The sequence below is a fragment of the Chelonia mydas genome, chromosome 13 (genome assembly GCF_015237465.2).
Source record: "Chelonia mydas isolate rCheMyd1 chromosome 13, rCheMyd1.pri.v2, whole genome shotgun sequence".
NCBI lineage: Eukaryota > Metazoa > Chordata > Testudines > Cheloniidae > Chelonia > Chelonia mydas.
In genome coordinates this window covers 37,326,731-37,354,493 of record NC_051253.2, presented here as the reverse complement: position 1 = coordinate 37,354,493, position 27,763 = coordinate 37,326,731, and the positions used below count along the sequence as shown (strand labels likewise).

General features: G+C 46.2%; 1 protein-coding gene and 2 pseudogenes across 1 annotated transcript; 2 read left to right on the top strand and 1 right to left on the bottom strand.

Annotated features, from left to right (window-relative positions):
- LOC114020031 overlaps positions 1-27,763 on the top strand; it is a 65,691-nt pseudogene that overhangs the window by 12,989 nt on the left and 24,939 nt on the right.
- Positions 2,817-10,899, bottom strand: LOC102934188 (annotated as a pseudogene).
- Positions 7,452-8,626, top strand: LOC119563627. Its single transcript, XM_037877066.2, has one exon. The coding sequence runs from the start codon at positions 7,469-7,471 to the stop codon at positions 8,183-8,185; it is 717 nt and encodes a 238-aa protein (XP_037732994.1). The 5' UTR covers positions 7,452-7,468; the 3' UTR covers positions 8,186-8,626.

Sequence of the window (27,763 nt, the reverse complement as noted above, 5' to 3'; positions counted from 1 at the left end):
AGGTCCATCAATGGTTATTAGCAGAATGGGCAGGGATGGTGTGCCTAGCCTGTTTGCCAGAAACTGGGAATGGGCGATGGGATGGATCACGTGATGATAACTTGTCTGTTCATTCCCTCTGGGGCACCCGGCATTGGCCACTGTTGGAAGACAGGATACTGGGCTAGATGGACCTTTGGTCTGACAAAGTATGGCCATTCTTATGTTCTTACGTTCTTATGTTCAGTGCACAGAACTCTGCCTAACAAGGCTTTTGTTCTGTCCGCTGACAAAGACCATGTGATCTGGGACACACTGTCCTGCACTGAGGAACCAGAGAGCTTTCTCTGCAGACTTCAGGGATCTGGAAACGTTTTTCAGCCCCTGCTGTTGTTCTACATTGGAGAAGGTGTGTTTGTTTGGGGCTGAATTTGGGATGCCAGGGCCAGATCCTGCAGCCTTTACTCAGCATCTGGCAGCAGTCAGTGGCAGTGCAATCTGAGCAATGGCTGCAGGGATGGGCCACATCCGACTGGGTGATCTCTTACATAGACATAGCCTTGTGGCCTGAGCCACAGAATCAAGTGACTGCAATATTTGTATTACTTATCCATTTTGAATGAAAAGAGAGCCCAAACTGTAGGTCTGTGCCCAGGACAGTACGAACACATGTAAAATACATTGACTTTGTCCACCAAATACTCAGCAATTTATCCAGCATAACATCCTCCTTCCCTCAGCAAATAATTTTCCCATTAATTAACTTTTAACTAACTTTTAATTAACTGTAATTTTTCCCCATTAAGCAAATGGCAATTTTTTCTCCATCAATGAGCTACAACATTCTCCTTCTTCAACCAGCCATAGTTTTCTCTACCCTTCACTACCCCACACTTCTCCACCTTCCAAAAATCACAGACTTTCCCTCTTCCACCTATCTTCCCCCCTACCCATTTACAATCTATACAATTCCCCCAACCAACACTAGCCTTCTTCCCTTTTCAATGATAATGAGAACATGCCCCACTCACCAACCATAACATTCTCCCTCCTCATCCAACAAAATCTCCATATAATTCTTCCCAGTAGTATCATGCCGTGTATTCATGTCTTCAAGGAAAGCTTTGGAGAATAGGTAGGCCATAGGGCACATCCTGAAGTTTAACAGACTTGGGCTGTGGGTTCAGAAAGCATTCCACTACCAATGGACCAGCACTCGTTTGCTCAGTTGTCTCAGCAGATTATGGTTCTCCTGGTGTCTAAATGAAGATAGGAGAGGAGAGGAGAGATGCCGCACTTTCATGTTTCTAATGATCGCAGCTTCTGGAAATGTTAACAGTGTGTGGCCAGGTGGTGACAGGTGGTGTTGCTCTGACAGGTGGTGAATGAACATGAGTATTTACTGAAATATATAGCACAACATTACAACAAACAAAGCTTGTAAGTAGAGCTGGCTAAAAGGCAGAATTTCTGCTTCATGTGAAATATTGCTATTTCAAAATTTCCCTCTAACCAGAAACTCTAAACAAAAAAAACATATATTTTTTTTAGAAATATCAACACATGGTGTCTCAGAAACAAAATTTGCTTCCCAGGACTCAGGCATCTACTGAGTGAAACTGACAATCTTGTCAGTTTCAGAGCTGCTATTAGCCTATCAGCAGATGTGACTGACAAGATTGTCAGTTTCACTCAGCAGCTGCATGGGTCTTATGGACTGCTGCTCAGGGACAGGCCAACCATGGAACTGTTCCAGACTTGGGAGTCTGGAAGCCCTCAGGTTCCTGGCCCAGGACAGTCTGCATGGCAAGGTTACCCCAGAGTCTGTCTGTCTACTTATAGACAGACATGAAGAGAAAATGAGTCACAATAATTGGGTTTATCTATCCATTGATCGATCTATTGATCTATCTCTTGAATCACATACTATACTTTTGTCCCTCATATATGAATTGTATATATCCATGCACAAAGATGGGTATTCTAATACTAATAATAGGCCTACTTCGTGAAATCCTTTTTTAGCTTGGATGTGACTAGATTTAGAATGGATGATGCATGAAATGCCAGGTCAGTGCATGTGATGGTACTTTTACACTTACACCAATATTATAATGATATGACACCAGGCAAAGGACTCCTCGTTGTTTTCGCTGATACAGACTAACACAGCTACCCCTCTGAAACCTGAGATGGGGAATTTACCCATGCATTTATGTTGCACTCACTTTCTCCCAGCCACCATTGCCCATTCTTGGATCTTTGTGTGTATTGGCCATTGGCCAAATCCTGATCAATTTGAAGTGAGTGGCTAAATCCCTGTGATTTAAAAGGGATCAAAATTGGCCTCATTATCATGTCTGACTGTCTTTAAGAAATACTCCACAGCTTTCTCTTCAACAGACAGACAAACAAACAAACAAACAACCCTTTCCCACCATAGCACAAATTGATTTATTTATTTGGGATTACAATAATGAAAAGATGTCTACCTAAGGCTCTTGGTTCCCCAACCCATCAAAAATAACTAAAAAAACAGAGACAGAGGCAAAAAACATACAGCTACTGCACTGATACTGCAATCCAATTTTTACTCCAAAAAAGAAGAGACAGACACTCCCTGAGGTTCACTAAGGACTTTGATATGGCTAATGATTTTATATAGAAGGTGCTAACATAGCATGGTGATGGGTAGCAGTACACAATCCTGTGAGAGATAGATAGACAAGCAAACAGATAGATGATGATATTTTTTACATTGGTATGCATTTACATTAGATCCATTGACTTGAGTGGTGTTTTCAAATATGTCAAGGAAGCACAGAAAGAAACTAAAATCAAAAGAGAAAGATAGACTTTTTATTGGTTGTAAATAACCTCCTTCTAATCAGTTTCCTCAGGGAAGCTTTGATCTCCTTGTTCCTCATGCTGTAGATGATCGGATTCAGCATTGCAGGTACCATGGAATAGAAAACATCCACCATGAGATCCAAGCGTGATATGGACCTGGAGCTGGGTTTCAGGTAGGCAATGATGCCAGTGAAAACAAACAAAGAGACAACAGTGAGGTGAGGCAGGCAGATGGAGAAGGCTTTATGCTGGCCCTGCGGAGATGGGATTCTTAGAACTGATCTGAAGATCTGAGACAATTATTAAAACAAAACAGTTTACGGCTAAGCATGCACTGAAGACAATAACCCAACTTTCACTGAGGTCTGAAGTCAGGCAAGCTTGAGTAGCTGGGGGATGTCACAGAAGAACTGATCCACCACATTTCCTCCACAGAAGGATAATGCAAATGTGTTTCCAGTATGCAGGGCAGAGTAAAGAATACCACTGATCCAGGCACTCTTGTAGTGCAATGGTTGGCAGGTGGCAACATATTGATCATATGCCATGACAGTCAGGATGCCAATATCAGCTGCACCAAAGAACATGAAGAGAAAGACTTGGGCGACACATCCAGAATAAGAAATCACCCTGGTGTTCATGAGGGAATTGGCCATGGATTTGGGGATGGTGACGGAAATGAATCCAAGGTCCAGGATGGCCAGATTCACCAGTACATGGTGTTGGAGACCTCAGGGCATGGCCACTAGTTAAGTCGAGGGGATGGAAGGCCAGAAGGGTCGAGGAAGTCTCCCTGCTGAAGGCCTAAGGGCTTCTTCTCAACCCCCCCTTTATAGAATTCAGGCCTGGCTGGTTTAAGTAAGCTTTTTTGCTCTTAAAACAATGTTGCAGCTGCAGATAATGCCTTATAGTGTAAGGTTTGCTGACGCCAAGTTAAAGATAATAGGAGAGAGAGCTACAAGGCCAGACAGAATGTGCTGGTTGTTTAAGTTGCTAGGAATGCTCGTTAGAGGTTGCAGGAAATAAATATTGTTGTAACCCATATAAGGAAGGCAGAGTATTTGTGCAAAGTTTTAATTGGCTGATGTGTAGTGCAGTAGCATTAAGGAATATAAAAGTGTGTGTAATGACATGCGCTGGTGTGCAGGATTTGAGATTCTATTCTCCCTGTACCTTGTTTGCAGCTGTAAATAAACTTTTCTGCTTCTCCACCCCATTGTGATTATTGAGTGAAGCACACCGGGTAATGAACCCCTACTGTTGTTTTGCCTCTCGGCACTGGGTGCCGGCAACAGCTTTTGGCGTCCCAACGTGGGGCGACGAGGCTGCAATTTAGCCTTGCCCGGATCCCTTCAGGAGGTCGAGGATTGCAGCGCGCACCGGTGAGTTAATCGGGGGCCTTGGAGGAGACGCAGTTTGATCGACCCCGGAGGGCACGACGGTGCAACACACTCACATAGTGGAGAAGCAGCTGTGGGCGACGGTGGGGAACCAGTCCCTTGGATAAGGTAGGAATCTTTTGAAATCCGGATTATATGCTCTGTTGGAACCTGGGGACGCCCAGAGTTACCCTGTTGGTATGGAACAGGAACAGAGCACGGGAGGTAGGGTACGGTGCAGGCCCCTAGAGTGTATTTTAGTAAATTGGAAGGTATTTGGATCAGATCCAATGACTAAGGGTAAATTGAAGTGATTTTGTACGGTTGACTGGCCTCAGTACCAATTAGAGGACCAGGAACGGTGACGTCCCGGAGGATCACTAAATCATAATACAATCCTCCAGTTACTCCTGTTCTGTCAGCGAACGGGGAAGTGGAATGAGCATTCATATGCTTACTTGTTTATGACCTTGTGGTCTCGTACTGATATTTTACAATGCTGTAATTTAACCCCTATTGGCCCGGTAGCAATTAATGTCAGTCCCCGGAGCCCCACCCCAAATGTAATGGCAGATCCGGTGTCTCCTTTGGCCCTTACACCCACACAGAGCGAGGCTCAGAGTAAGATTCCTAGTGAAGCTCATAGTGAGGTTCGAGCTCCACCTGCTGGATTATACCCGTTACTTACCGAGACTAAAATTGCCCGTAATGCAATAGAAAGGACAAGCTCTTACCATGCAGGTCTATACTCATGCACTTTTTAATCCTATGGACTTGGCTGCTTTCAAAGCATAGGCTGGAGAATTTTCTATCAACCCAAGCAAGTTTGTATCAGTTTTTGAGGGATGTCTTAGTAGCTACAAGCCAGACTGGGATGATTGTAATGTCCTTCTGCGAACATTATTGACGGAGGTTGAACGAGAACAGGTCATAGCTAAAGCAAGAGAGGAAGCAAAGAGGGGATATGACCAGGACCGTAACAATATCCTGACCCCAGATGATCAGATTCCTATAAAGGATCCTAGGTGGGACCCAAATGACAATCAGGCTATGACCCACCTCACCTCCTATAAGGAGCTGCTACTGTATGGACTCCGTCACACAGCTGTCAGACAGAATAATTGGACTAAACCATATGAGGTAGTGCAGGATCCAAAGGAAAGCCCTGGAGCCTTTTTACAGAGCATTCGAGACACGATCCGACAGTATACCAATGCAGATCCTAATGATCTGCAAACTGAGGCAATTATTAAAGAAGTATTTACAAGCAGGGCAGCCCCTGACATTAAGCGAAAGCTACAGAAAAAGGAGGATTTGATGGGTATGACCATGGCACAGATTTTAGAAGCAGCAAATCAAGTGTATAGTTTAAGAGAAGTGGAGAAGGAGAAGAAGCAAGTGAGATTGATGGTAGTGGCGATGCAGGCAGGCACTAAGGGAAGTGAACAAGAAGGAAGGGGCCGTAGATGCGGACGTCCAGGCCCGCGGGAGAGACGACTGGGGTGCAATCAGTGTGCCCTGTGTCGGAAAGAGGGACACTGGAAGAATGAGTGCCCAAACAAGAAGGAAAGGGGGGGACCTCTATGATGGTGATACAAGAACAGGAATAGGGGTGTCAGGGGAGACGGATCATCCTACCCCCGGAACCCCGAGTAAAAATGCGGGTGGGAAATGAAGAAATAGATTTTTTAGTGAACTCTGGAGCTGCGCAAACTGCTGAAAATCAACCCCTTCAGTTGCCAGTAGCAGGCTCCCTCACTGTGACAGGAGCCACAGGCAAAGATACCAAGTGCCTAGTGTATGCCCCAGCAGAATGTGCTTTGGGAAACAGAACCATATCCCATAAGCTGGTATACCTCCCTGAATGCCCAACACCATTGCTGGGATGGGACCTGCTGTGTCGCCTAGGAGCCACCCTGCATTTTACTCAAGATGAAATAACCCTTACCTTACCCCCTGAAAATGCATGGATTATGGCCCTTGCAGTTGAACCCTCGGCTATGCAAGCCCCAGAATGGGACCACTGGGAAGTCCAAGTGTATCCCCTTGTGTGGGCATCAGGGATCCCAGGAAAAGCTACTCACCAAACCCCCATTGATGTGCAGCTAATACCCGGGAAAGGCCCGGTGCGGGTAAAGCAATATCCAATCAAGAAGGAAGCCAGAGAGGGGTTACAGGAAACCATAGATCAATTTCTAACGTACGGTATTCTCCGGGAATGTCAGTCAGCCTGGAACACTCCCATTTTACCCGTACAGAAACCTGATGGCACATACCGGCTGGTACAAGACCTAAGGGCAGTTAATGAACGGGTTAAGACTCTGCACCCTCTTGTCCCTAACCCGTATACCCTATTGGCTTCTATAGGGGGACAGTATACCCATTTTTCAGTTCTTGATTTAAAAGATGCTTTTTTTGCCATCCCAGTTGACACCTCATCACAGGAGATTTTCTCCTTCTAATGGAAGGACCGGAACAGAGTTAAAAAGCAACTTTGCTGGACAGTGTTAGCCCAAGGGTTTAAAAATTCCCCCACCCTCTTTGGCCAGGCTCTGGCCAGGGACCTAGAGGAGTGGGATAATGAGGAAGCCCTCCTTTTGCAATATGTAGATGATCTGTTAATTGCCACTGTGGGCTTAACTCCCTGCCTTAAAGCCACCGTGAGTCTCCTGAATTTTGTGGGACTCCGAAGATATCGGGTAGCACAAAGTAAGGCTCAGATTGCTCTCCCACAGGTACAGTTCCTCGGGTTCTACATACGGCAGGGGGAACGCCAGCTTTCAAATGAGAGGAAGGAAGCCATATGCCAAGTTCCTATCCTGAGTAATTGCAAGCGGCTCAGAGCATTTCTGGGGATGGCAGGCTTCTGTAGGATATGGATCCCAGAGTTTGGACTATGGGCTAGATCCCTGTACGACTGTGTAAAAGGAGCAGACCATGACCCCTTTCATTGAACCCCAGAGGCTAACAGGGCATTTAAAATCCTAAAAAGAAAGCTAATGGAAGCCCTGGCTCTAGGTTTGCCAGACCTCTCCAAGCCATTTCAGTTGTATGTACATGAACGAAAGGGGGTGGCCCTGGGAGTACTCACACAGCTGCTAGGAGCATGGAAACATCCGGTGGCATACTTTTCTAAACAACTGGCCCAAGTAGCCAAGGGCTGGCCAGCTTGCCTGCGGGCAGTGGCAGCCACCGCCCTGACCCTGGCAGAAGCAGAGAAACTGACACTAGGGGGAACAATATAGGTTTTTACACCACACATGGTACGTGCTTTACTGGATGTTAAGGGTGGCCTCTGGCTCACACAAGCGCGTATGGCAAGATACCAAGCAAAGCTCTTAGAGAACCCTGAGGTCACGCTGCAGCCTTGTCCATCCCTTAACCCTGCCACCCTCTTACCAGAAACTGAGAAACAGGAACATGACTGTTTGCAGATCATAGATGTCCAATATTCTAGCGGCCCGGACTTGAAGGATGTGCCCCTCCCAAATGCAGATTATGAGTGGTACACTGATGGTAGCAGCATGGTGATAAATGGGCAAAGAAGGGCGGGTTATGCTATTGTGACCCTCAATGACACCGTGGAAGCTGAAAGTTTGCCCGCTGGGACCTCTGCCCAGTTGGCTGAGCAAGTGGCCCTGACCCGTGCACTCGAACTGTCCAAAGGAAAACGGGTCAATATTTTCACTGATTCCAAATATGCTTTTGGGGTGCTGCATGCTCATGCTGGCCTGTGGAAGCAGAGGGGAATGCTGACAGCCCAAGGCTCCCCAGTCAAGTATGGGCCCCAAATTCTCCGGCTTCTAGAGGCCGTGCAACTCCCTTTGGAAGTGGCAGTGGTACACTGGAAGGCCCATCAGAGGGAGGATCAAGATGTGACCAGGGGTAATGCCAGGGCAGATAGAGAGGCAAAGCATGCTGCCACCCTGATGTCCCCTCAGACTGAGAACACCTATATGCATGCCCTTATCCCATGAGTGGGGGAACTCCCGACACCTCAGTATTCTGGGGAGGAGAAACAGCTAGCTGACAAACTTGGTCTCCAGGAAAAGGAGGGATGGCTTCATTCCCCGGAAGGGAAAGTCCTCTGACCAAAGGGCCTAATTCTGCCAGTATTACAGAAATTACATTAAACCACTCATGCTGGCAGGGAGGCACTTATCCAACTAATGGGAAAGTACTTCATAACCTCCAGACTCAGACCCCTGGCTGCCCAGATACAGGTGGAATGCCTAGTCTGTCAAAAGAATAACCCCCGACCAGGACACCCAGTACCACCAGTGGCCCTGGAACCCACTCCAGGCCCCGGACGGGTGTGGCAAATAGACTTTACTGAGTTTCCCAGGACCCAAGCGTTCAAGTATCTCCTTGATATAGTGGATAGATTCAGTGGATGGCCGGAAGCCTTTCCATGTCTCAATTGCACTGCCAGGACAGTGTTTGTTAAGGAGATTATTACTCGCTTTGGACTTCCCCAGTGGATGGAATCTGACTATGGAACACACTTCACTTCAAAAATCGTCCAAAGCATCTCAGACGCCTTACAGATTCCCTGGAAACTCCATACACCCTGGAGACCACAAGCCAGTGGAGTAGTGGAGCAGACCGATCAGACCCTTAAGCAACATCTCTCGAAAGTATGCCAGGAGGCCTCCCTGCGGTGGCCTGATGCCCTGCCTCTAGTTCTGCTCTGCATCCGTGCTCTCCCAAAGGGTAGATTAGGGCTCAGTCCCTTTGAAATTATGTTTGGAAGGGCATGGCCTATGAATGGTACACCAGTTGTGTCAGGGGGAGAGTGGGAATTGGAGAATGGGTTTCTGTCTCAGTATATGTGTTCCCTGTCTGCTGTTCTTTTGTCTCTTCACAGGTATACTAAGGATTCCCAGCCTCTACCCTTGGACTCGCCCATCCACTCCCTGCAGTCTGGTGATTCAGTGCTCGTACGTACCTGGAAAAATGAGCTCCTCCAGGAAAAGTGGAAGGGACCCTATACCATCCTGCTGGTCTCCCACATGGCACCAAAGGTCGAGGGACACAAGAACTGGATTCATTATACCCGGTTGAAAGCGGTGTCAACCCCCTCCCCCACCCCGGCTGAAAGGTGGACCGTGCATTCAGCCCCCTCCTCTGAGGATCTTGGACTAAAATTACTATTTAAACGGCAATCCGCTGGGAAGGCAGGAAAATAGATGGGAGGGTATATTTTATTCCCCCTCTTGGCCATGTGCCTAACGTGTACTGCTGTTTCAGGCATTGTACCCATAAATACCTGGCTGGCACTGGCCCAGAGTGCAGTGAACGCAACTTCATTCTCAGAGAACCTTATTCTCAGAGAGTGAGGCAGCAGCTCTGGCCTTTTCTTTAGTTGGTATCCCTGGGCTTGTGGTGCATAATTATCACGCAGTAGAGCACCTTGCCTGCACGGTGGCAAAGGCCATTAACTTAACCTCAACCATCCTGGCCCAACTCTCACATGAGTTAGGGGAAGTACATCAGGGTATGCTACAGAACAGGCTGGCTGTGGACTATTTGCTTCTACGCCATGGTCACCTATGCCAGGAGTTTGCAGGCACATGTTGCTTTAATATAGCAGATGCAGGGCCATCCATAGAAGCTGATTTACAACGCCTAAAGCAGCTGGTAAAGGGCATTCATCAGCAAACTGGGGAGGATTGGCTAGGCTCTCTATTTTCTGGTTGGGGCCTTTCCCCGTGGCTAAGTGGGTTGTTTAGCCTATTATTTAAGCTTTTTTCCCTGTATTAATCATGTTATGTTTACTGTGTTGTATGTGGTCCTGTGTAAAAATGCTTATTTTGCATAGTTTTGAAAATTTTAATTTTATGCATAGCCCGCTAGTAAGTAAATAAAGATGAGAAGACTCAAGCAATAGAAATGACTATTCTCAAAGGAGGGAATTGTTGGAGACCCCAGGGCATGGCCACTAGTTAAGTCGAGGGGATGGAAGGCCAGAAGGGTCGAGGAAGTCTCCCTGCTGAAGGCCTAAGGGCTTCTTCTCAACCCCCCCTTTATAGAATTCAGGCTTGGCTGGTTTAAGTAAGCTCTTTTGCTCTTAAAACAATGTTGCTGCTGCAGATAATGCCTTATAGTGCAAGGTGTGCTGACGCCAAGTTAAAGATAATAGGAGAGAGAGCTACAAGGCCAGACAGAATGTGCTGGTTGTTTAAATTGCTAGGAATGCTTGTTAGAGGTTGCAGGAAATAAATATTGTTGTAACCCATATAAGGAAGGCAGAGTATTTGTGCAAAGTTTTAATTGGCTGATGTGTAGTGCAGTAGCATTAAGGAATATAAAAGTGTGTGTGATGACCTGCTCTGGTGTGCAGGATTTGAGATTCTATTCTCCCTGTACCTTGTTTGCAGCTGTAAATAAACTTTTCTGCTTCTCCACCCCGTTGTGATTATTGAGTGAAGCACACCGGGTAATGAACCCCTGCTGTTGTTTTGCCTCTCAGCACTGAGTGCCGGCAACATGGGGTGTGAAGATGGTGGTTGAGGGCTATAGCTGTGATGATGAGAAGATTCCCCATCAGGCCTGCCAGGTAAATCTTTAGAAACACCAAAAAGTGCAAAATCTGCAGATCCCGAATGTCAGAGAATGCCAGGAGAAGGAACTTGGTCATGGTGGTTCGGTTGTACATTTTCTTCCTCAGCACATTGTGTGATGGCTGTGGAGGGAAGAAGAAGGTCCATACTCAGGATTCAAGTGTCAGAGGGAATTACCTTGATTCCTTCTGAGTAATGTCCCATGATCTACTGTTAAATGTGCACAGCACTCCTCCCATCCTTCCATTGACTAGGAGCAGTGAGTGTTCTTCACTGCTGACAATCAGAGCACTAGAGAGATAAGGTGTCATAAATATAAAGAGAAGGGTAACCACCTTTTTTTATACAGAACTATAAAATCCCTCATGGACAGAGGCAAAACACTTTCACTGATAAAGGGTTAAGAAGCTAAGATAACCTCGCTGGCACCTGACCAAAATGACCAATGAGGAGACAAGATACTTTCAAAGCTGGAGGGGCGGGGGGGAACAAAGGGTCTGTCTCTCTGTGTGATGCTTTTGCTGGGAAAAGAACAGGAATGGAGTATTAGAACTTGTTAGCAAGTAATCTAGCTACAAATACGTTAGATTCCCTTTTGTTTAAATGGCTGGTAAATAAGCTGTGCTGAATGGAATGTATATTCCTGTTCTTGTGTCTTTTTGTAACTTAAGGTTTTGTCTAGAGGTATTCTCTATGTTTTGAATCTGATTACCCTGTAAGGTATTTACCATCCTGATTTTACAGAGGTGATTCTTTTACTGTTTCTTTAATTAAAATTCTTCTTTTAAGATCCTGATTGCTTGTTCATTGTTCTTAAGATCCAAGGGTTTGGGTCTGTGTTCACTTATGCAAATTGGTGAGGATTTTTATCAAGCCTTCCCCAGGAAAGGGGGTGTAGGGCTTGGGGGATATTAGGGGGGGAAGACGTCTCGAAGTGGTCTCTTTCCCTGTTCTTTGTTTAAGACGCTTGGTGGTGGCAAGTTCAAGGACAAGGCAAAGTTTGTACCTTGAGGAAGTTTTTAACCTAATCTGGTAAGAATAAGCTTAGGGGGTCTTTCATGGAGGTCCCCACATCTGTACCCTAGAGTTCAGATTGGGGAAGGAACCTTGACATGGTGGCAGAGCGGTGGGATCATTTTGAGATTTGTGTGGGACCATTTTGAGATTTATTTTTTTAGATCATTTTGAAGCAGAAGCACAGTAGGATTTTAAAAGGACATATTTTTCCTTTGGGCTGCTTGGAAGCAGGTTTTAAGCTGAAAGCAATTAGAGTTTTTCTGTCTCTGCCTGGGGGCCAGAATAGCAAGTATAACAAAAGGGATTTGTCTTTTTGAGCTGGAGTTTTCTCTATCTCAAGGCAGGGTAGTTAACCTCCTGCAGGGAAAATCACAAGTTTTTCACAGACCTGAAGAGGTTGTTTTTTTTTAGCTAAGAGCAACTAGAGGGTTCTTCTATCTATTTACCTGGAGACAAAGGATTTTTCTGTAGGCTGAGAATAGCTATCAGGGAACATAGGAATCACATTACAGCACAAAAATTTTACAAGCCAGTTTTTTTTTTAACTCTTGGGTGTAAAGTTAGTTAAAAACAGAGAGGCTAAGATGACAGAACCCAAGGCAAAAAAAGCCAAAGAGGCTGTCCACAGGAGAGAAATGGAGGCAAAGGAAAAAGAAATGGAGGAGAGGGAAAAAGAGAGGAAGCATGCACTGGACATGGAGAAAGCAAAGGCTCAGCAGAATATACCGGATAATCCTAACAATCCTTACCCAATAATCCACAAATGGGAGCGACTATGTCCACAGTATGATGAATCCAGTGATATTGCTGAATATTTTCTCACCTTTGAGAGACTCTGCACACTCCATTAAATTCCTGAAGCTCACAAGATGACCACATTGGTCGCAAAATTGACTGGAAGAGCTCTGGACATATTCAATAAGATGCCTATTGAGGAGGCCTCTGACTATAATAAATTCAAGGATTTGATTTTAAAGCAATTTCAAGTTACACCTGAAACTTACAGAGTAAAATTTAGAGCCCTTAAGAGAGGGCCTGGACTAAGTAATGTGGCTTATGTAAACCAGATAAAGGGTCTGTTAGATAAATGGGTCAAAGGAAGGGGTGTAACTAGCTTTGAAGGAATGTGTGATTTGATGGCTCAGGAGCAGTTCCTGAATATGTCCAAGGAGGAAATAAAACATTGTTTATGGGATAAGAAAATGGACTCAGCAGGAAGTCTTGCTTCTTATGCTGATCGATACAAGCAGTCCCAGACTGCCAGAGAGGAGGGGCAAACTGGAACAAAACTGGTGGAGGGAGGAGAGAGAAACAACCCTGGTCACAGTTGGAGCGGATATCAGAAGGGACACCCTCAGACCACACCCTACTACCGGGGGCAGCCCAAGGCCCCAACTACACCCCAAGGAACACTCCAGACACCTTATCGTCCCGTCACACACTGTTCTCCAGCAACCCATCTCGCCTCAGTGACCCGTCAGCTGGACGATATTTTAAATGTAATGAGCCGGGGCCTGTAAAGGCCAACTGCCCCAAGATCCCCAACAGAATACAGTTCATTGCACTGGAATCACACCAGAGGTCCGCAGGCCCAGATACCTCCCAGATACCCTCAGATCGGAGGGAAGCTGTGAGTGTGGGTGGGAAGAAGGTCACCGTGTGGAGGGACACTGGAGCACAGCTGTCAGCTATCCATGCTTCCTTAGTGGACCCCAACTTAATCAACCCAGAGGCCCAAGTGACAATTCAACTCTTCAAGTCAAACTCTTTCAATTTGCCTACAGCCAAGTTGCCTGTCCAGTACCAGGGCTGGTCAGGAATGTGGACTTTTGCAGTCTATGATGATTATCCCATCCCCATGCTGTTGGGGGAAGACTTGGCCAATCATGTGAAGCTAGCCAAGAGGGTGGGAATGGTCACCCACAGCCAGGCTAAGCAAGCTGTCACGCCTAGCTCTGTTCCAAAAACTTCTACCAGGATCCAGTCAGAGGTAATGGACCCGGACCCCATGCCAATGTCTGCAACAGCAGTAGTGGATCCAGTCTCAGAGACCGAGACAGAGCCAGTCTCAGAACTGGAACGGGCGGAACAACCAACACCAGACCCACTGCCAGCACTGAATCCAGTACTTGCAACGTCAACACCAGAGGGCCCCACCGAACCTGCACTGGCAGCAGCAGATAACCCTACACAAGAGGCTCAGCTGGAGCTTGAACCCCAACATAGTGCACCAGCGGAGAGCGGTTCACGGTCAACGGAAACAGCCCCATCCCCTACATCGCTTCCAGAGGGACCAAGCATAGGTCCACAATCCAATGAGGAACTGATGTCTCCAGCATCAAGGGAACAGTTCCAGATTGAACAGGAAGCAGACGAAAGCCTCCAGAGAGCTTGGACGGCAGCACAGAGCAACCCACCGCCTCTCAGCTCTTCTAATTGATCCAGGTTTGTTGTAGAAAGAGGATTTTTATACAAGGAAACTCTTTCTGGTGGACACCAGGAAGACTGGCATCCTTAGAGACAGTTGGTAGTTCCAACTAAGTACCGGGTAAAGCTCTTGAGCTTAGCCCACGATCATCCTAGTGGCCATGCTGGGGTGAACAGGAAGAAAGATCATTTGGGAAAGTCGTTCCACTGGGAGGGAATGGGCAAGGATATTTCTACCTATGTCTGGTCTTGTGAGGTGTGCCAAAGAATGGGAAAACCCCAAGACCAGATCAAAGCCTCTCTCCAGCCACTCCCCTTCATTGAGGTCCCATTTCAGCGAGTAGCTGTGGATATTCTGGGTCCTTTTCCAAAAAAGACACCCAGAGGGAAGCAGTACATACTGACTTTCATGAATTTTGCCACCCGATGGCCGGAAGCAGTATCTCTAAGCAACACAAGGGCTTTTTAGCCAGGCACTAACAGACATTTTTGCCAGGGTAGGTTGGCCCTCTGACATCCTTATGGATTTGGGAACTAATTTCCTGGCAGGGACCATGTAAAGCCTGTGGGAAGCTCATGGGGTGAACCACTTGGTTTCCACCCCTTACCACTTGTCAAGGTTCCTTCCCTACTCTGAATTCTATTGTACAGATGTGGGGACCTGCATGAAAACCTCCTAAGCTTACTTTTACCAGCTTAGGTTAAAACTTCCCCAAGGTACAAATTATTTTACCCTTGGACTTCCACTGCCACCACCAAACTTTATCTGGGTTCCTGAGAAAACGTAGTTTGGAAACGTCTTTCCCCCCAAAATCCTCCCAACCCTTGCACCCCACTTCCTGGGGAAGGTTTGGTAAAAATCCTCACCAATTTGCATAGGTGACCACAGACCCAAACCCTTGGATCTTAGAACAATGAAAGAGCATTCAGTTTCCTTACAAGAAGCCTTTTAATAGAAGTAAAAAAGAATCACCTCTCTAAAATCAGGATGGTGAATACCTTGCAGGGTAATTAGATTCAAAACATAGAGAATCCCTCTAGGGAAAACCTTAAGTTACAAAAATGACACACAGACAGAAATATTCATTCTATTCAGCACAGCTATTTTCTCAGCCATTTAAAGAAATCATAATCTAACACATACCTAGCTAGATTACTTACTAAAAGTTCTAAGACTCCATTCCTTTTCTGTCCCCGGCAAAAGCATCACACAGACAGCCCCAGACCCTTAGTTTTTCTCCCTCCTCCCAGCTTTTGAAAGTATCTTGTCTCCTCATTGGTCATTTTGCTCAGGTGCCAGCGAGGTTACCTTTAGCTTCTTAACCCTTTTCAGGTGAGAGGATTTTTCCTTTGGTCAGGAGGGATTTTAAAGGTGTTTACCCTTCACTTTATATTTATGACACGCCCCCCAAATCTCAGCTAGGGTGAAACACTGGCTGGGATTTCTTCCTGGAGCTCTAGGGAAAAACAGAGTTAATAAGACACATGCACCTCTAAATATACTACCAAGTACATAAAGACTAACAATATTTTCCACATCTCAAGGACGATTTTAACCAGTTGATTCTTGGAAATTTTCATGGGAGAGTGCATCAGCCACTTTGTTAGAAGCTCCTGAGATGAGTTGGATGTCGAAATCAAAATCTTGGAGAGCTAAACTCCACCGAATAAGTTTTTTGTTATTTCCCATGGCAGTATGAAGCCACTGTAGTGCAGCACGGTCGGTTTGCAGGTGGAAACGCCGTCCCCAAACATATGGGTGTAGCTTTTCCAGGGCGTAGACAATGGCGTAACATTCTTTTTCACTGACTGACCAGTTGCTTTCCCTCTCAGACAGTTTTTTTCTGAGAAACACTACAGGGTGGAATTCTTGATCAGGTCCTTTCTGCATTAAAACTGCTCTCACACCACGCTCGGACGCATCTGTGGTTACTAGGAATGGTTTGTCAAAGTCTGGGGCCCTTAGTACAGGGTCAGACATGAGTGTTGCTTTAAGCTGGTTAAAGGCCTTCTGACACTTTTCGGTCCACTGAACGGCATTTGGCTGTTTCTTTTTGGTTAGATCTGTCAGTGGGGCGGTGATTTGGCTGTATTGCGGTACAAATCATCTGTAATAACCGGCCAAGCCTAAGAAGGATTGGACCTGTTTCTTTGATTTTTGGACAGGCTACTTTTGGATAGCATCCACTTTGGCCTGTAGGGGGCTGATAGTTCCTTGACCCACCTGGTGTCCAAGGTAGGTCACTCTGTTTAGGCCTATTTGACACTTCTTAGCCTTAACAGTTAGTCCTGCCTCCCTTATGAGCTCAAAGACTTTTTGTAGATGTTCCAGGTGTTCTGGCCAGGAATCCGAAAATATGGCCACATTGTCAAGGTAGACGACTGCATATTCTCCTAATCCTGCTAGGAGACCATCTACAAGTCTTTGGAAGGTGGCGGGTGCATTCTGCAGCCCGAAAGGGAGTACATTAAATTCATACAGCACGACATGTGTGGTGAAGGCTGACCTTTCCTTGGTGGATTCATCTAGCGGTACCTGCCAGTACCCCTTGGTTAAGTCCAAGGTAGAGATGAACTGGGCCCGTCCCAGTTTCTCGAATAGTTCATCTGAGCGTGGCATTGGATAGTTCTCTGGGCGAGTTACAGCATTTAGCTTACGGTAATCCACGCAAAAACGTATCTCCCCATCTGGTTTGGGAACTAGAACCACTGGAGATGCCCATGAGCACTGCCAGAGGTGTGGATTACACCCATCTGTAACATATCCTGGATCTCCCGGTCTATAGCAGTTTTAGCTTGAGGAGACACCCGGTAAGTTGGGACTTTAATTGGGTGAGCATTACCTGTGTCAATGGAGTGGTATGCTCGTTCAGTCAGTCCTGGGATGGCTGAGAATGTTGGCACGTAGCTAGTGCACAGCTCCTTGATCTGCTGTCGCTGCATACGCCCAAGGGTCATGGAGAGGTTCACCTCTTCCACACCAGCAGCACTTTTCCCTTCGTCGTAGACACCTTCAGACCACTCAGTGTCGTCTCCTTCCTGGGCTGTAAACTGACAAACCTTGAATTCTCTGGAATAAAAGGCCTTTAAAGAATTAATATGGTACACCTTAAACTTTTGGTTGGAGGTGGGGGATGCTATGAGAGAATTAACAGCTCCCAGGTGCTCGTGGACCGTGAATGGCCCTTCCCACGATGCTTCCATTTTATGGGCCTGGAGCGCCTTTAAGACCATGACCTGGTCCCCTACTTTGAAGGAATGCTCTCTGGCCTGTTTATCATACCAGGCTTTTTGCTCTTTTTGAGCATCCTGTAGGTTTTCTTTAGCAAGGGCTAAAAAGGTTCGGAGGGTGTTTTCTAGGTTGGTTACAAAGTCCAGAATGTTAGTTCCTGGAGAAGGTGTAAATCCCTCCCATTGCTGCTTCACCAACTGTAATGGCCCCTTAACCGCACAGCCATATACAAGTTCAAATGGTGAAAACCCTAAACTGGGATGTGGTACAGCTCTGTAGGCAAAGAGCAACTGCTGCAACACTAGGTTCCAATCATTGGAGTGCTCATTTACGAATTTACGTATCATGGCCCCCAAAGTTTCATTAAACTTCTCCACCATGCCATTTGTTTGATGGTGGTAAGGAGTGGCAACCAAGTGATTTACCCCATGAGCTTCCCAGAGGTTTTCCATAGTTCCTGCCAGGAAATTAGTCCTTGCATCTGTGAGGATGTCGGAGGGCCAACCTACCCTGGCAAAAATGTCTGCTAGTGCCTGGCACACACTTTTAGCCCTGGTGCTGCTTAGAGCTCCTGCTTCCGGCCATCGGGTGGCAAAATCCATAAAAGTCAGTATGCACTGCTTTCCTCTGGGTGGAAAAGGACCTTTTCGGAAAAGGACCCAGAATATCCACAGCTACTCGCTGAAATGGAACTTCAATGATGGGGAGTGTTTGGAGAGGGGCTTTGACCTGGTCTTGGGCTTTTCCCACTCCTTGGCATACTTCACAAGACCGGACATAGGTAGAAACATCCTTGCCCATTCCCTCCCAGTGGAATGACCCCCCCAACGGTCTTTGGTCCTGTTCACCCCAGCATGGCCAATAGGGTGATCGTGGGCTAAGCTCAAGAGCTTGGCCCAGTATTTAGTTGGAACTACCAAGTGTATCTGAGGATGCCAGTCTTCCTGGTGTCCACCAGAAAGAGTTTCCTTGTATAAAAGTCCTCTTTCTACAACAAACCTGGATCAATTAGAAGAGCTGAGAGGCGGTGGGTTGCTCTGTGCTGCCGTCCAAGCTCTCTGGAGGCTTTCATCTGCTTCCTGTTTGGTCTGGAACTGTTGTCTTGATGCTGGAGATATCAGTTCCTCATTGGATTGTGGACCTATGCGTGGTCCCTCTGGAAGTGATGTACGGGATGGGGCTGTTTCCGTTGACTGTGAACCGCTCTCCGCTGGTGCACTATGTTGGGGTTCAGGCTCCGGCTGAGCCTCTTGTGTAGGGTTATGGGCTGCTGCCGGTTCAGGTTCGGTGGGGCCCTCTGGTGTTGAGGTTGCAAGTACTGGATTCAGTGCTGGCAATGGGTCTGGTGTTGGTTGTTCTGCTGGTTCCGGTTCTGGGACTGGTTCCGTCTGGGTCTCTGGGACTGGATTCACTACTGCTGTTGCAGACATTGGCCTGGTATCCGGGTCCATCACCTCTGACCGGGTCCTGATAGAAGTTTCCCGAACAGAGCTAGGCCTCACGGCTTCTTTAGCCTGGCTGCGGGTGACCATTCCCACCCTCTTGGCTAGCTTCACATGATTGGCCAAGTCTTCTCCCAACAGCATGGGGATGGGATAATCATCATAGACTGCAAAAGTCCACGTTCCTGACCAGCCCTGGTATTGGACAGGCAACTTGGCTGTAGGCAAATTGAAATGGTTGGACTTGAAGAGTTGAATCGTCACTTGGATCTCTGGGTTGATTAAATTGGGGTCCACTAAGGAAGCATGGATAGCTGACACTTGTGCTCCGGTGTCCCTCGACGCGGTGACTTTCTTCCCACCCACACTCACAGTTTCCCTCCACTCTGAGGGTATCTGGGAGGTATCTGGGCCTGCAGGTCTCTGGTGTGATTCCGGTGCAATGTAATCTGTTGGGGTTCTTGGGCCAGTTGGCCTTTACATACCCCAGCTTGTTACATTTAAAACATTGTCCAGCTGACGGGTCACTGGGGCCAGGCGGGTTGCTGGAGAACGGGGTGGTGGGATGCTAAGGTGTCTGGAGGGTTCTTTGGGAGGTAGGTGGGGCCTTGGGTGGCCCCCGGTAATAGGGTGTTGTCTGGGGTTGTCCCTTCTGGTCTCTGCTCCAACTGTGACCAGTTTTCCTCTTCTCTGCCACCTCTACCCATCTGGCTCCAATCTCTCCTGCCTCGATTACAGTTTTGGGCTTCCCATCTAGGATGTATCTTTCTATTTCCTCAGGAACACCCTCTAGAATCATAGAATCATAGAATATCAGGGTTGGAAGGAACCTCAGGAGGTCATCTAGTCCAACCCCCTGCTCAAAGCAGGATCAATCCCCGACTAAATCATCCCAGCCAGGGCTTTGTCAAGCCTGACCTTAAAAACTTCTAGGGAAGGAGATTCCACCACCTCCCTAGGTAACGCATTCCAGTGTTTCACCACCCTCCTAGTGAAAAAGGTTTTCCTAATATCCAACCTAAATCTCCCCCACTGCAACTTGAGACCATTACTCCTTGTTCTGTCATCTGCTACCACTGAGAACAGTCTAGAGCCATCCTCTCTGGAACCCCCTTTCAGGTAGTTGAAAGCAGCTATCAAATCCCCCCTCATTCTTCTCTTCTGAAGACTAAACATCCCCAGTTCCCTCAGCCTCTCCTCATAAGTCATGTGTTCCAGTCCCCTAATCATTTTTGTTGCCCTCCGCTGGACTCTTTCCAATTTTTCCACCTCCTTCTTGTAGTGTGGGGCCCAAAACTGGACACAATACTCCAGATAAGGCCTCACCAATGTCGAATAGAGGGGAACGATCACGTCCCTCAATCTGCTGGCAATGTCCCTACTTATAGAGCCCAAAATGCCATTGGCCTTCTTGGCAACAAGGGCACACTGTTGACTCATATCCAGCTTCTCATCCATTGTAACCCCGAGGCCCTTTTCTGCAGAACTGCTGCCGAGCCATTCGGTCCCTAGTCTGTAGCAGTGCATTGGATTCTTCCGTCCTAAGTGCAGTAATCTGCACTTGTCCTTGTTGAACCTCATCAGATTTCTTTTGGCCCAATCCTCCAATTTGTCTAGGTCCCTCTCTATCCCATCCCTACCCTTCAGCGTATCTACCTCTCCTTCCAGTTTAGTGTCATCTGCAAACTTGCTGAGGGTGCAATCCACACCATCCTCCAGATCATTTATGAAGATATTGAACAAAACCGGCCCCAGGACTGACCCCTGGGGCACTCCGCTTGATACTGGCTGCCAATTAGACGTGGAGCCATTGATCACTACCCGTTGAACCCGACAATCTAGCCAACTTTCTATCCACCTTATAGTTCATACATCCAGCCCATACTTCTTTAACTTGCTGGCAAGAATACTGTGGGAGACCGTGTCAAAAGCTTTGCTAAAGTCAAGGAACAACAGGTCCACTGCTTTCCCTTCATCCACAGAGCCAGTTATCTCGTCATAGAAGGCAATTAGGTTAGTCAGGCATGACTTGCCCTTGGTGATGCTGACTGTTCCTGATCACTTTCCTCTCGTCTAAGTGCTTCAGAATTGATTCCTTGAGGACCTGCTCCATGATTTTTCCAGGGACTGAGGTGAGGCTGACTGGCCTGTAGTTCCCCGGATCCTAGTTCTTCCCTTTTTTAAAGATGGGCACTACATTAGCCTTTTTCCAGTCATCCGGGACCTCTCCTGATCGCCATGAGTTTTCAAAGATAATGGCCAATGGCTCTGCAATCACATCCGCCAACTCCTTTAGCACTCTCGGATGCAACGCATCCTGCCCTATGGACTTGTGCTCATCCAGCTTTTCTAAATAGTCCCGAACCACTTCTTTCTCCACAGAGGGCTGGTCACCTCCTCCCCATGCTGCGCTGCCCAGTGAAGTAGTCTGGGTGCTGACCTTGTTCATGAAGACAGAGGCAAAAAAATCATTGAGTACATTGAGTACTCTAAGAATTGTTCCATTTGCATTAGGAAAGCCAAATTTACTGGAGATTCAACACTTGCTCCTGATTTCCAGGCATCCCAATGTTTCACAGTGTGGTAGGCATGTCTGGTAAATGACACGTCTGGTTTCCACGTTAGGGCTCTGAATCCCTGACGAGAATGCTCGGGTGTTATCCCCATTTTGACTCTCGCCTTGGATTTAAACAGTTTGTACCTGTTCATGTGTTCTTTAGGCATTTTAGCTGCCACCTCAGCTAAGGGTCCACTGAGCTGCGGCCTCAGCTCTACCATGTATTGGTCGGTAGAGATGCTGTACTCAAGGCAGGCCCTTTCGAAGTTTTCTAGGAAGGCCTCAGTATCATCGTCTGCCTTGTAGGTGGAGAACTTTCTGGGATGGGAAGTGGTACCTGGAGAAGGATTGCTAGGGTTTGGTGGTATATTCTGCTGAGCCTTTACCTTCTCCATCTCCAGTTCATGCTTCCTCTCTTTTTCCTTCTCCTCCTCCACATGCTTCCTTGCCTCCATTTCCCTCCTGTGGGCAGCCTCCTGTACCTCCTTCTCCAGCCGCATGAGTTCTATCTGTCTTTCATGTTCCTTTTGTTTTTCCTCAGCTTGAAATCTGGCTAATTCCAGCTCTTGTTGAGCCATGGAGTCTGTTATCCTAACCTCTCTGTTTTTAACTAACTTTACACCCGAGGTTTAGATCTAAAACAAACAAAACTTTTCTTGTAAAATTTTGTTGTGCTGGAATAGGATACCTATTCTCTGGTAGTGATTGTCAGCCTACAGAAAAAGACAATTCCATGTTGTCTCTCTTCTGGCCCCAAATCAAAGCAAAAAACCTCCAGCTACTTGGAAACCTGCTTACCAGCAGCCCAAAGGAAAAAAAAATTCCTTTTCAAATCTGTGCTCCTAAAAAAAAAAAATCAAAATCCTAAAAAAAACACTAAAACCCTACCACTTTTGTTTCCAGGCAAATGGGTAGAACACCCCCCTATTTACTTTTAGGGGGAGAAAAACCTCAGGTTTGTGAAGACTGTGAATTTCCCTGCAGGAGGTTAACTACTCTGCCTCCAGGCAAAGAAAACCTGCAATTCACAAAGATAATCCCCTTTTGTCTCTGATCTGGCCCCAAAGCAGAGAAAAAACTAGCTGCTTTCAGTTGGACCTCCTTTCCAGCAGCCCCAAAGGAAAAAAAAATTCCTTTTTAAAATCTGTTTTTCTGGTTCAAAAAATCTCAAATTGATCTCAAAAGAATTTCAGGTTAATCCCACCACTCTGCCACCATATCAAGGTTCCTTCCCCACTCTGAACTCTAGGGTACAGATGTGGGTACCTTCATGAAAACCTCCTAAGCTTACTTTTACCAGCTTAGGTTAAAACTTCCCCAAGGTACAAACTATTTTACTCTTGGACTTCCACTGCCACCACAAAAGTTTATCTGGGTTCCTGAGAAAACATAGTTTGGAAACGTCTTTCCCCCAAAAATCCTCCCAACCCTTGCACCCCACTTCCTGGGGAAGGTTTGGTAAAAATCCTCACCAATTTGCATAGGTGACCACAGACCCAAACCCTTGGATCTTAGAACAATGAAAGAGCATTCAGTTTCCTTACAAGAAGCCTTTTAATAGAAGTAAAAAAGAATCACCTCTGTAAAATCAGGATGGTGAATACTTACAGGGTAATTAGATTCAAAACATAGAGAATCCCTCTAGGCAAAACCTGAAGTTACAAAAACGACACACAGACAGAAATATTCATTCTATTCAGCACAGCTATTTTCTCAGCCATTTAAAGAAATCATAATCTAACACATACCTAGCTAGATTACTTACTAAGTTCTAAGACTCCATTCGTGTTCTGTCCCCGGCAAAAGCATCACACAGACAGACCCAGACCCTTTGTTTTTCTCCCTCCTCCCAGCTTTTGAAAGTATCTTGTCTCCTCATTGGTCATTTTGCTCAGGTGCCAGCGAGGTTACCTTTAGCTTCTTAACCCTTTTCAGGTGAGAGGATTTTTCCTCTGGTCAGGAGGGATTTTAAAGGGGTTCACCTTTCCCTTTATATTTATGACACCACCATCAAACAAATGGCCTGGTGGATAAGTTTAATGGAACTTTGGAGGCCATGATACGTAGATTTGTAAATGAGCACTCCAATGATTGGGACCTAGTGCTACAGCAGTTGCTCTTTTCCTACAGAGTTGTAACCCATCCCAGTCTAGGGTTTTCACCATTTGAACTTGTGTATGGCCATGAGGTTAAGGGGCTATTACAGCTGGTGAAGCAGCAATGGGAGAGATTTACACCTTCTCGAGGAAATAACAGTCTGGACTTTGTAAACAACTTACAAAACACCCTCCGTACCTCGTTAGCCCTTGCTAGAGAAAACCTAAAAGATGTTCAGGAAGAGCAAAAAGCCTGGTATGATAAACATGCCAGAGAGCGTTCCTTCAAAGTAGGGGAACCAGGTTGTGGTCTTGAAGGCGCTCCAGGTCCATAAAATGGAAGCATCGTGGGATTGGACATTTACGGTCCAAGAGCGCATGGGAGCTATTAACTATCTCACAGCATCCCCCACCTCAAACCTAAATCTGAAGATGTACCATGTTAATTCTCTAAAGCCCTTTTATTCCAGAGAATTAAAGGTTTGTCAGTTTACAGCCCAGGAAGGAGAGGACGCTGAGTGGCCTGAAGGTGTCTACAACGAAGGGAAAAGTGCTGCTGGTGTGGAAGAGGTGAACCTCGCCATGACCCTTGGGCGTATGCAGCGACAGCAGATCAAGGAGCTGTGCCTTAGCTATGCACCAATGTTCTCAGCCACCCCAGGACGGAACGAACGGGCATACCACTCCATTGACACAGGTAATGGTCACCCAATTAGAGCCCAACCTTACCGGGTGTCTCCTCAAGCCAAAACTGCTATAGAATGGGAGATCCAGGATATGCTACAGATGGGTGTAATCCGCCCCTCTGGCAGTGCATGGGCCTCTCCAGTGGTAGTTCCCAAACCGGAAGGGAAGATCTGCTTTTGCATGGACTACTGTAAGCTAAATGCTGTAACTCGCCCAGTCAACTCTCCAATGCCACGAAAAGATGAACTATTGGAGAGACTGGGACGGGCCCAGTTCATCTCTACCTTAGACTTAACCAAGGGGTACTGGCAAGTACCACTGGATTAATCCACCAAGGAAAGGTCAGCCTTCATCACCCATGTATGGCTGTATGAATTTAATGTGTTCCCTTTCGGCCTGCGAAATGCACCCACCACTTTCCAAAAACTTGTAGATAGTCTCCTTGCAGGATTGGGAGTCACCTACGTTGATGATGTGGCCATCTTTTCTGATTCATGGGCAGAACACCTGGAGCATCTGCAAAAAGTCTTCAAGAGCATAAGGGAGTCAGGCTAACTGTGAAGGCCAAAAAGTGTCAAATAGGCCTAAACAGAGTGACTTAACTTGGACACCAGGTGGGTCAAGGAACTATCAATCCCCTACAAGCCAAAGTGACTGCTCTGCAAAAGTGGCCTGTTCCAAAGTCAAAGAAACAGGTCCAATCCTTCTTTGGCTTGGCTGGATATTACAGGTGATTTGTAACGCAATACAGCCAAATCGCCGCCGCACTGACAGACCTAACCAAAAAGAAACAGCCAAATGCAGTTCAGTGGACTGAACAGTGTTAGAAGGCCTTTAACTGGCTTAAAGCAACACTCATGTCTGACCCTGTGCTAAGAGCCCCAGACTTTGACAAACCGTTCCTAGTAACCACAAATGTGTCCGAGCATGGTGTGAGAGCAGTCTTAATGCAGGAACGACCACATCAAGAATTCTATCCTGTCATGTTTCTGAGCAAGAAACTGTCTGGGAGGGAAAGTCACTGGTAAATCAGCGAAAAGGGATGCTACACCATTGTGTACGCTCTGGAAAAGCTACGCCCATATGTTTGGCGACAGCGTTTCCACCTGCAAACAGACTATGCTGCGCTGAAGTGGCTTCATACCGTCAAGGACAATAACAAAAAAATTCTTCAGTGGCGTTTAGCTCTCCAAGATTTTGATTTCGACATCCAACACATCTCAGGAGCTTCTAACAAAGTGGCTGATGCACTCTCTCGTGAAAGTTTCCCAGAATCAACTGGTTAAAATTGTTGTTGAAATGTGGAACATATTGTTAGTTTTTATATAATCAGTAGTATCTCGAGAGGTGCATGTGTCTTATTAACTCTGTTTTCTCCTCAAGCTCCAGGAAGAAATCACAGCAGTGTGGTACAGGTTGTCCGACACCATCTGTGATTTGGGGTGTGTGTCATAACCATAGGGGTAGCCTAAATTCCTCCTTACCTGTAAGGGGTTAAGAAGCTCAAGTAACCTGATTGGCACCAGACCAAAGGAACCAGTGGGGACAACAGATACTTTCATGTCTAGTGGGGTGAAGAGGTTTTGTGTTGGGTTCTTTGTGTCTGTGGCCATTCGCTCTTGGGACTAAGAGGGACTGGATATCAATCCATGTTCTCCAAATCTTTCTAAACATGTCTCTCATATTTCAGACTTGTAAGTAACAGCCAGTCAAGACATATTAGTTTATCTTTGTTTTCTCAACTTGTGAATTTTCCCTTTGCTAGAGGGAGGTTTATCCCTGTTTTGTTGTAACTTTGAAACAAAGGCTAGAGGGGGTTCCTCTGTGCTCTTTGAATTTTCTGCTACTCTGTAAGGTTAACTACCAGCCTAAGTTTACAGAGGTGATTCTTTTACCTTTTTCTCTTTAAATAAAATCCTTCTTTTTAAGAACCTGACTGATTTTTCCATTGTTCTAAGACCCAGGGGTTTGGGTCTGTAGTCCCTTTGTAACCTATTGATGAGGATATATGCTCAAGCCTTCCCCAGAAAAGGGTGTGTAGGCTTGGGGGAATATTTTGGGGGAATAGGACTCCAAGTGTTCCTTTCCCTGTTTGTTTGTTAAATTACTTGGTGGTGGCAGCGATCCCACGGCAAGAAAGGAATCTGTGCCTTGGGGAAGTTTTAATCTAAGCTGGTAAGAATAAGTTTAGGGGGTCTTTCATGAGGGTCCCCACATCTGTACCCCAGAGTTCAGAGTGGGGAAGGAACCCTGACACAGCTAGTGAAGTCTGCCTACCTGAGTTTGGAAGCATGCTCCCAGCTGTGGTGTAGATATGCCCTTAATGTCCTTGGGCAAGGTCCACATAAACAGGCTGCTTGATTGAACCCAGACTCTGAGTTTCAAGGTTCTAGCATGTCTATTAGGTATAGCCCATATTCCCTGGACTGTCAGCTCTGCTCTTCACTCTATTCTGCCATCCTTCAGCTTTGTCTTTGAAACAGAAATAAAAATGGATGTAACAGAATGACAGCGTTTGAAATTATGGTATCATTGGACAATATTAGTGCTTCCCACCCTGGTCAATAATGTTCTGCTTTAACTCTTTTTAAAGAAAATTTATGTTTTCAGTTAAACAAATTTTCATGGAAAGCCTTTATCTATCTATCTATCTATCTATCTATCTATCTATCTATCTATCTATCTATCTATCTATCTAAAAGCTGGGTATTTTTTCTTTTGGGGAGGGGGATTTTTTGGTTGGAATTTTTCAGTTTTCAGCAGTTTTTAGCAGAGAACGATTGTTTCTCTGTTGCAAAAATCCCAACGTTTGGAAATTTGGGGGACTTCTATGAAAAGAGAACATTTTCCAATAAAGAAAAAAAGACAATAGCAAACTTACTGTGTTCGTCTTTGGATAGTTCTTCCCAACTTGCAAAGCATTTGATCCTGCAGTGCTCAAATTATTGGCCATTATCTATCAATATATTTCCATGCACAACAATCTCTTTATCTCTCTCATTAATCCATCACTGCATTATCCAGCACCGATTTTCATGTTCCGTCATTGGATTTCTGAGTTGCTGGGTCTCTCTGCAGTTCCAAGAAGACAGGGTACATTCCACAGATGGGCACTTTCTGCTCCACTCCTGGGGCAGGCTTGGCTGAGAGGTGAAGGATTAAATGGGATCATTGACTGGAAGCCCCTCCCCGCTCTACAGCTTGACATGACTACAGCCCAGTAAGCACCTCCTTTGGGGCTAAATAGTTGAATCAGGTCTCCAGCATTGTGAGCCTAGCAATGATCTCACCTGTGAATAAACCACCCTGACAATATACTCTAACTGACCCCACAGAGGGAGAACACAACCCAGCCTGGATCTTACAAAATGGGAACATCTCTGGAAGGGTCTTTGGCTTAAAAGAAGGCAGGGCTGAGACCCAAAGAGTGTCCCAAGATATTTGCCAAATCAAATATATATTTATAACACAGACATGTGACCTATAATAGCTATGAGCCCAGTGTCACCAGAAACTCAGCTGGCCTGGAATAGC

Coding starts and splice junctions, on each gene's coding strand:
- LOC119563627 (XM_037877066.2), top strand. CDS start 7,469: ATGGTACGTGCTTTACTGGATGTTAAGGGTGGCCTCTGGCTCACACAA.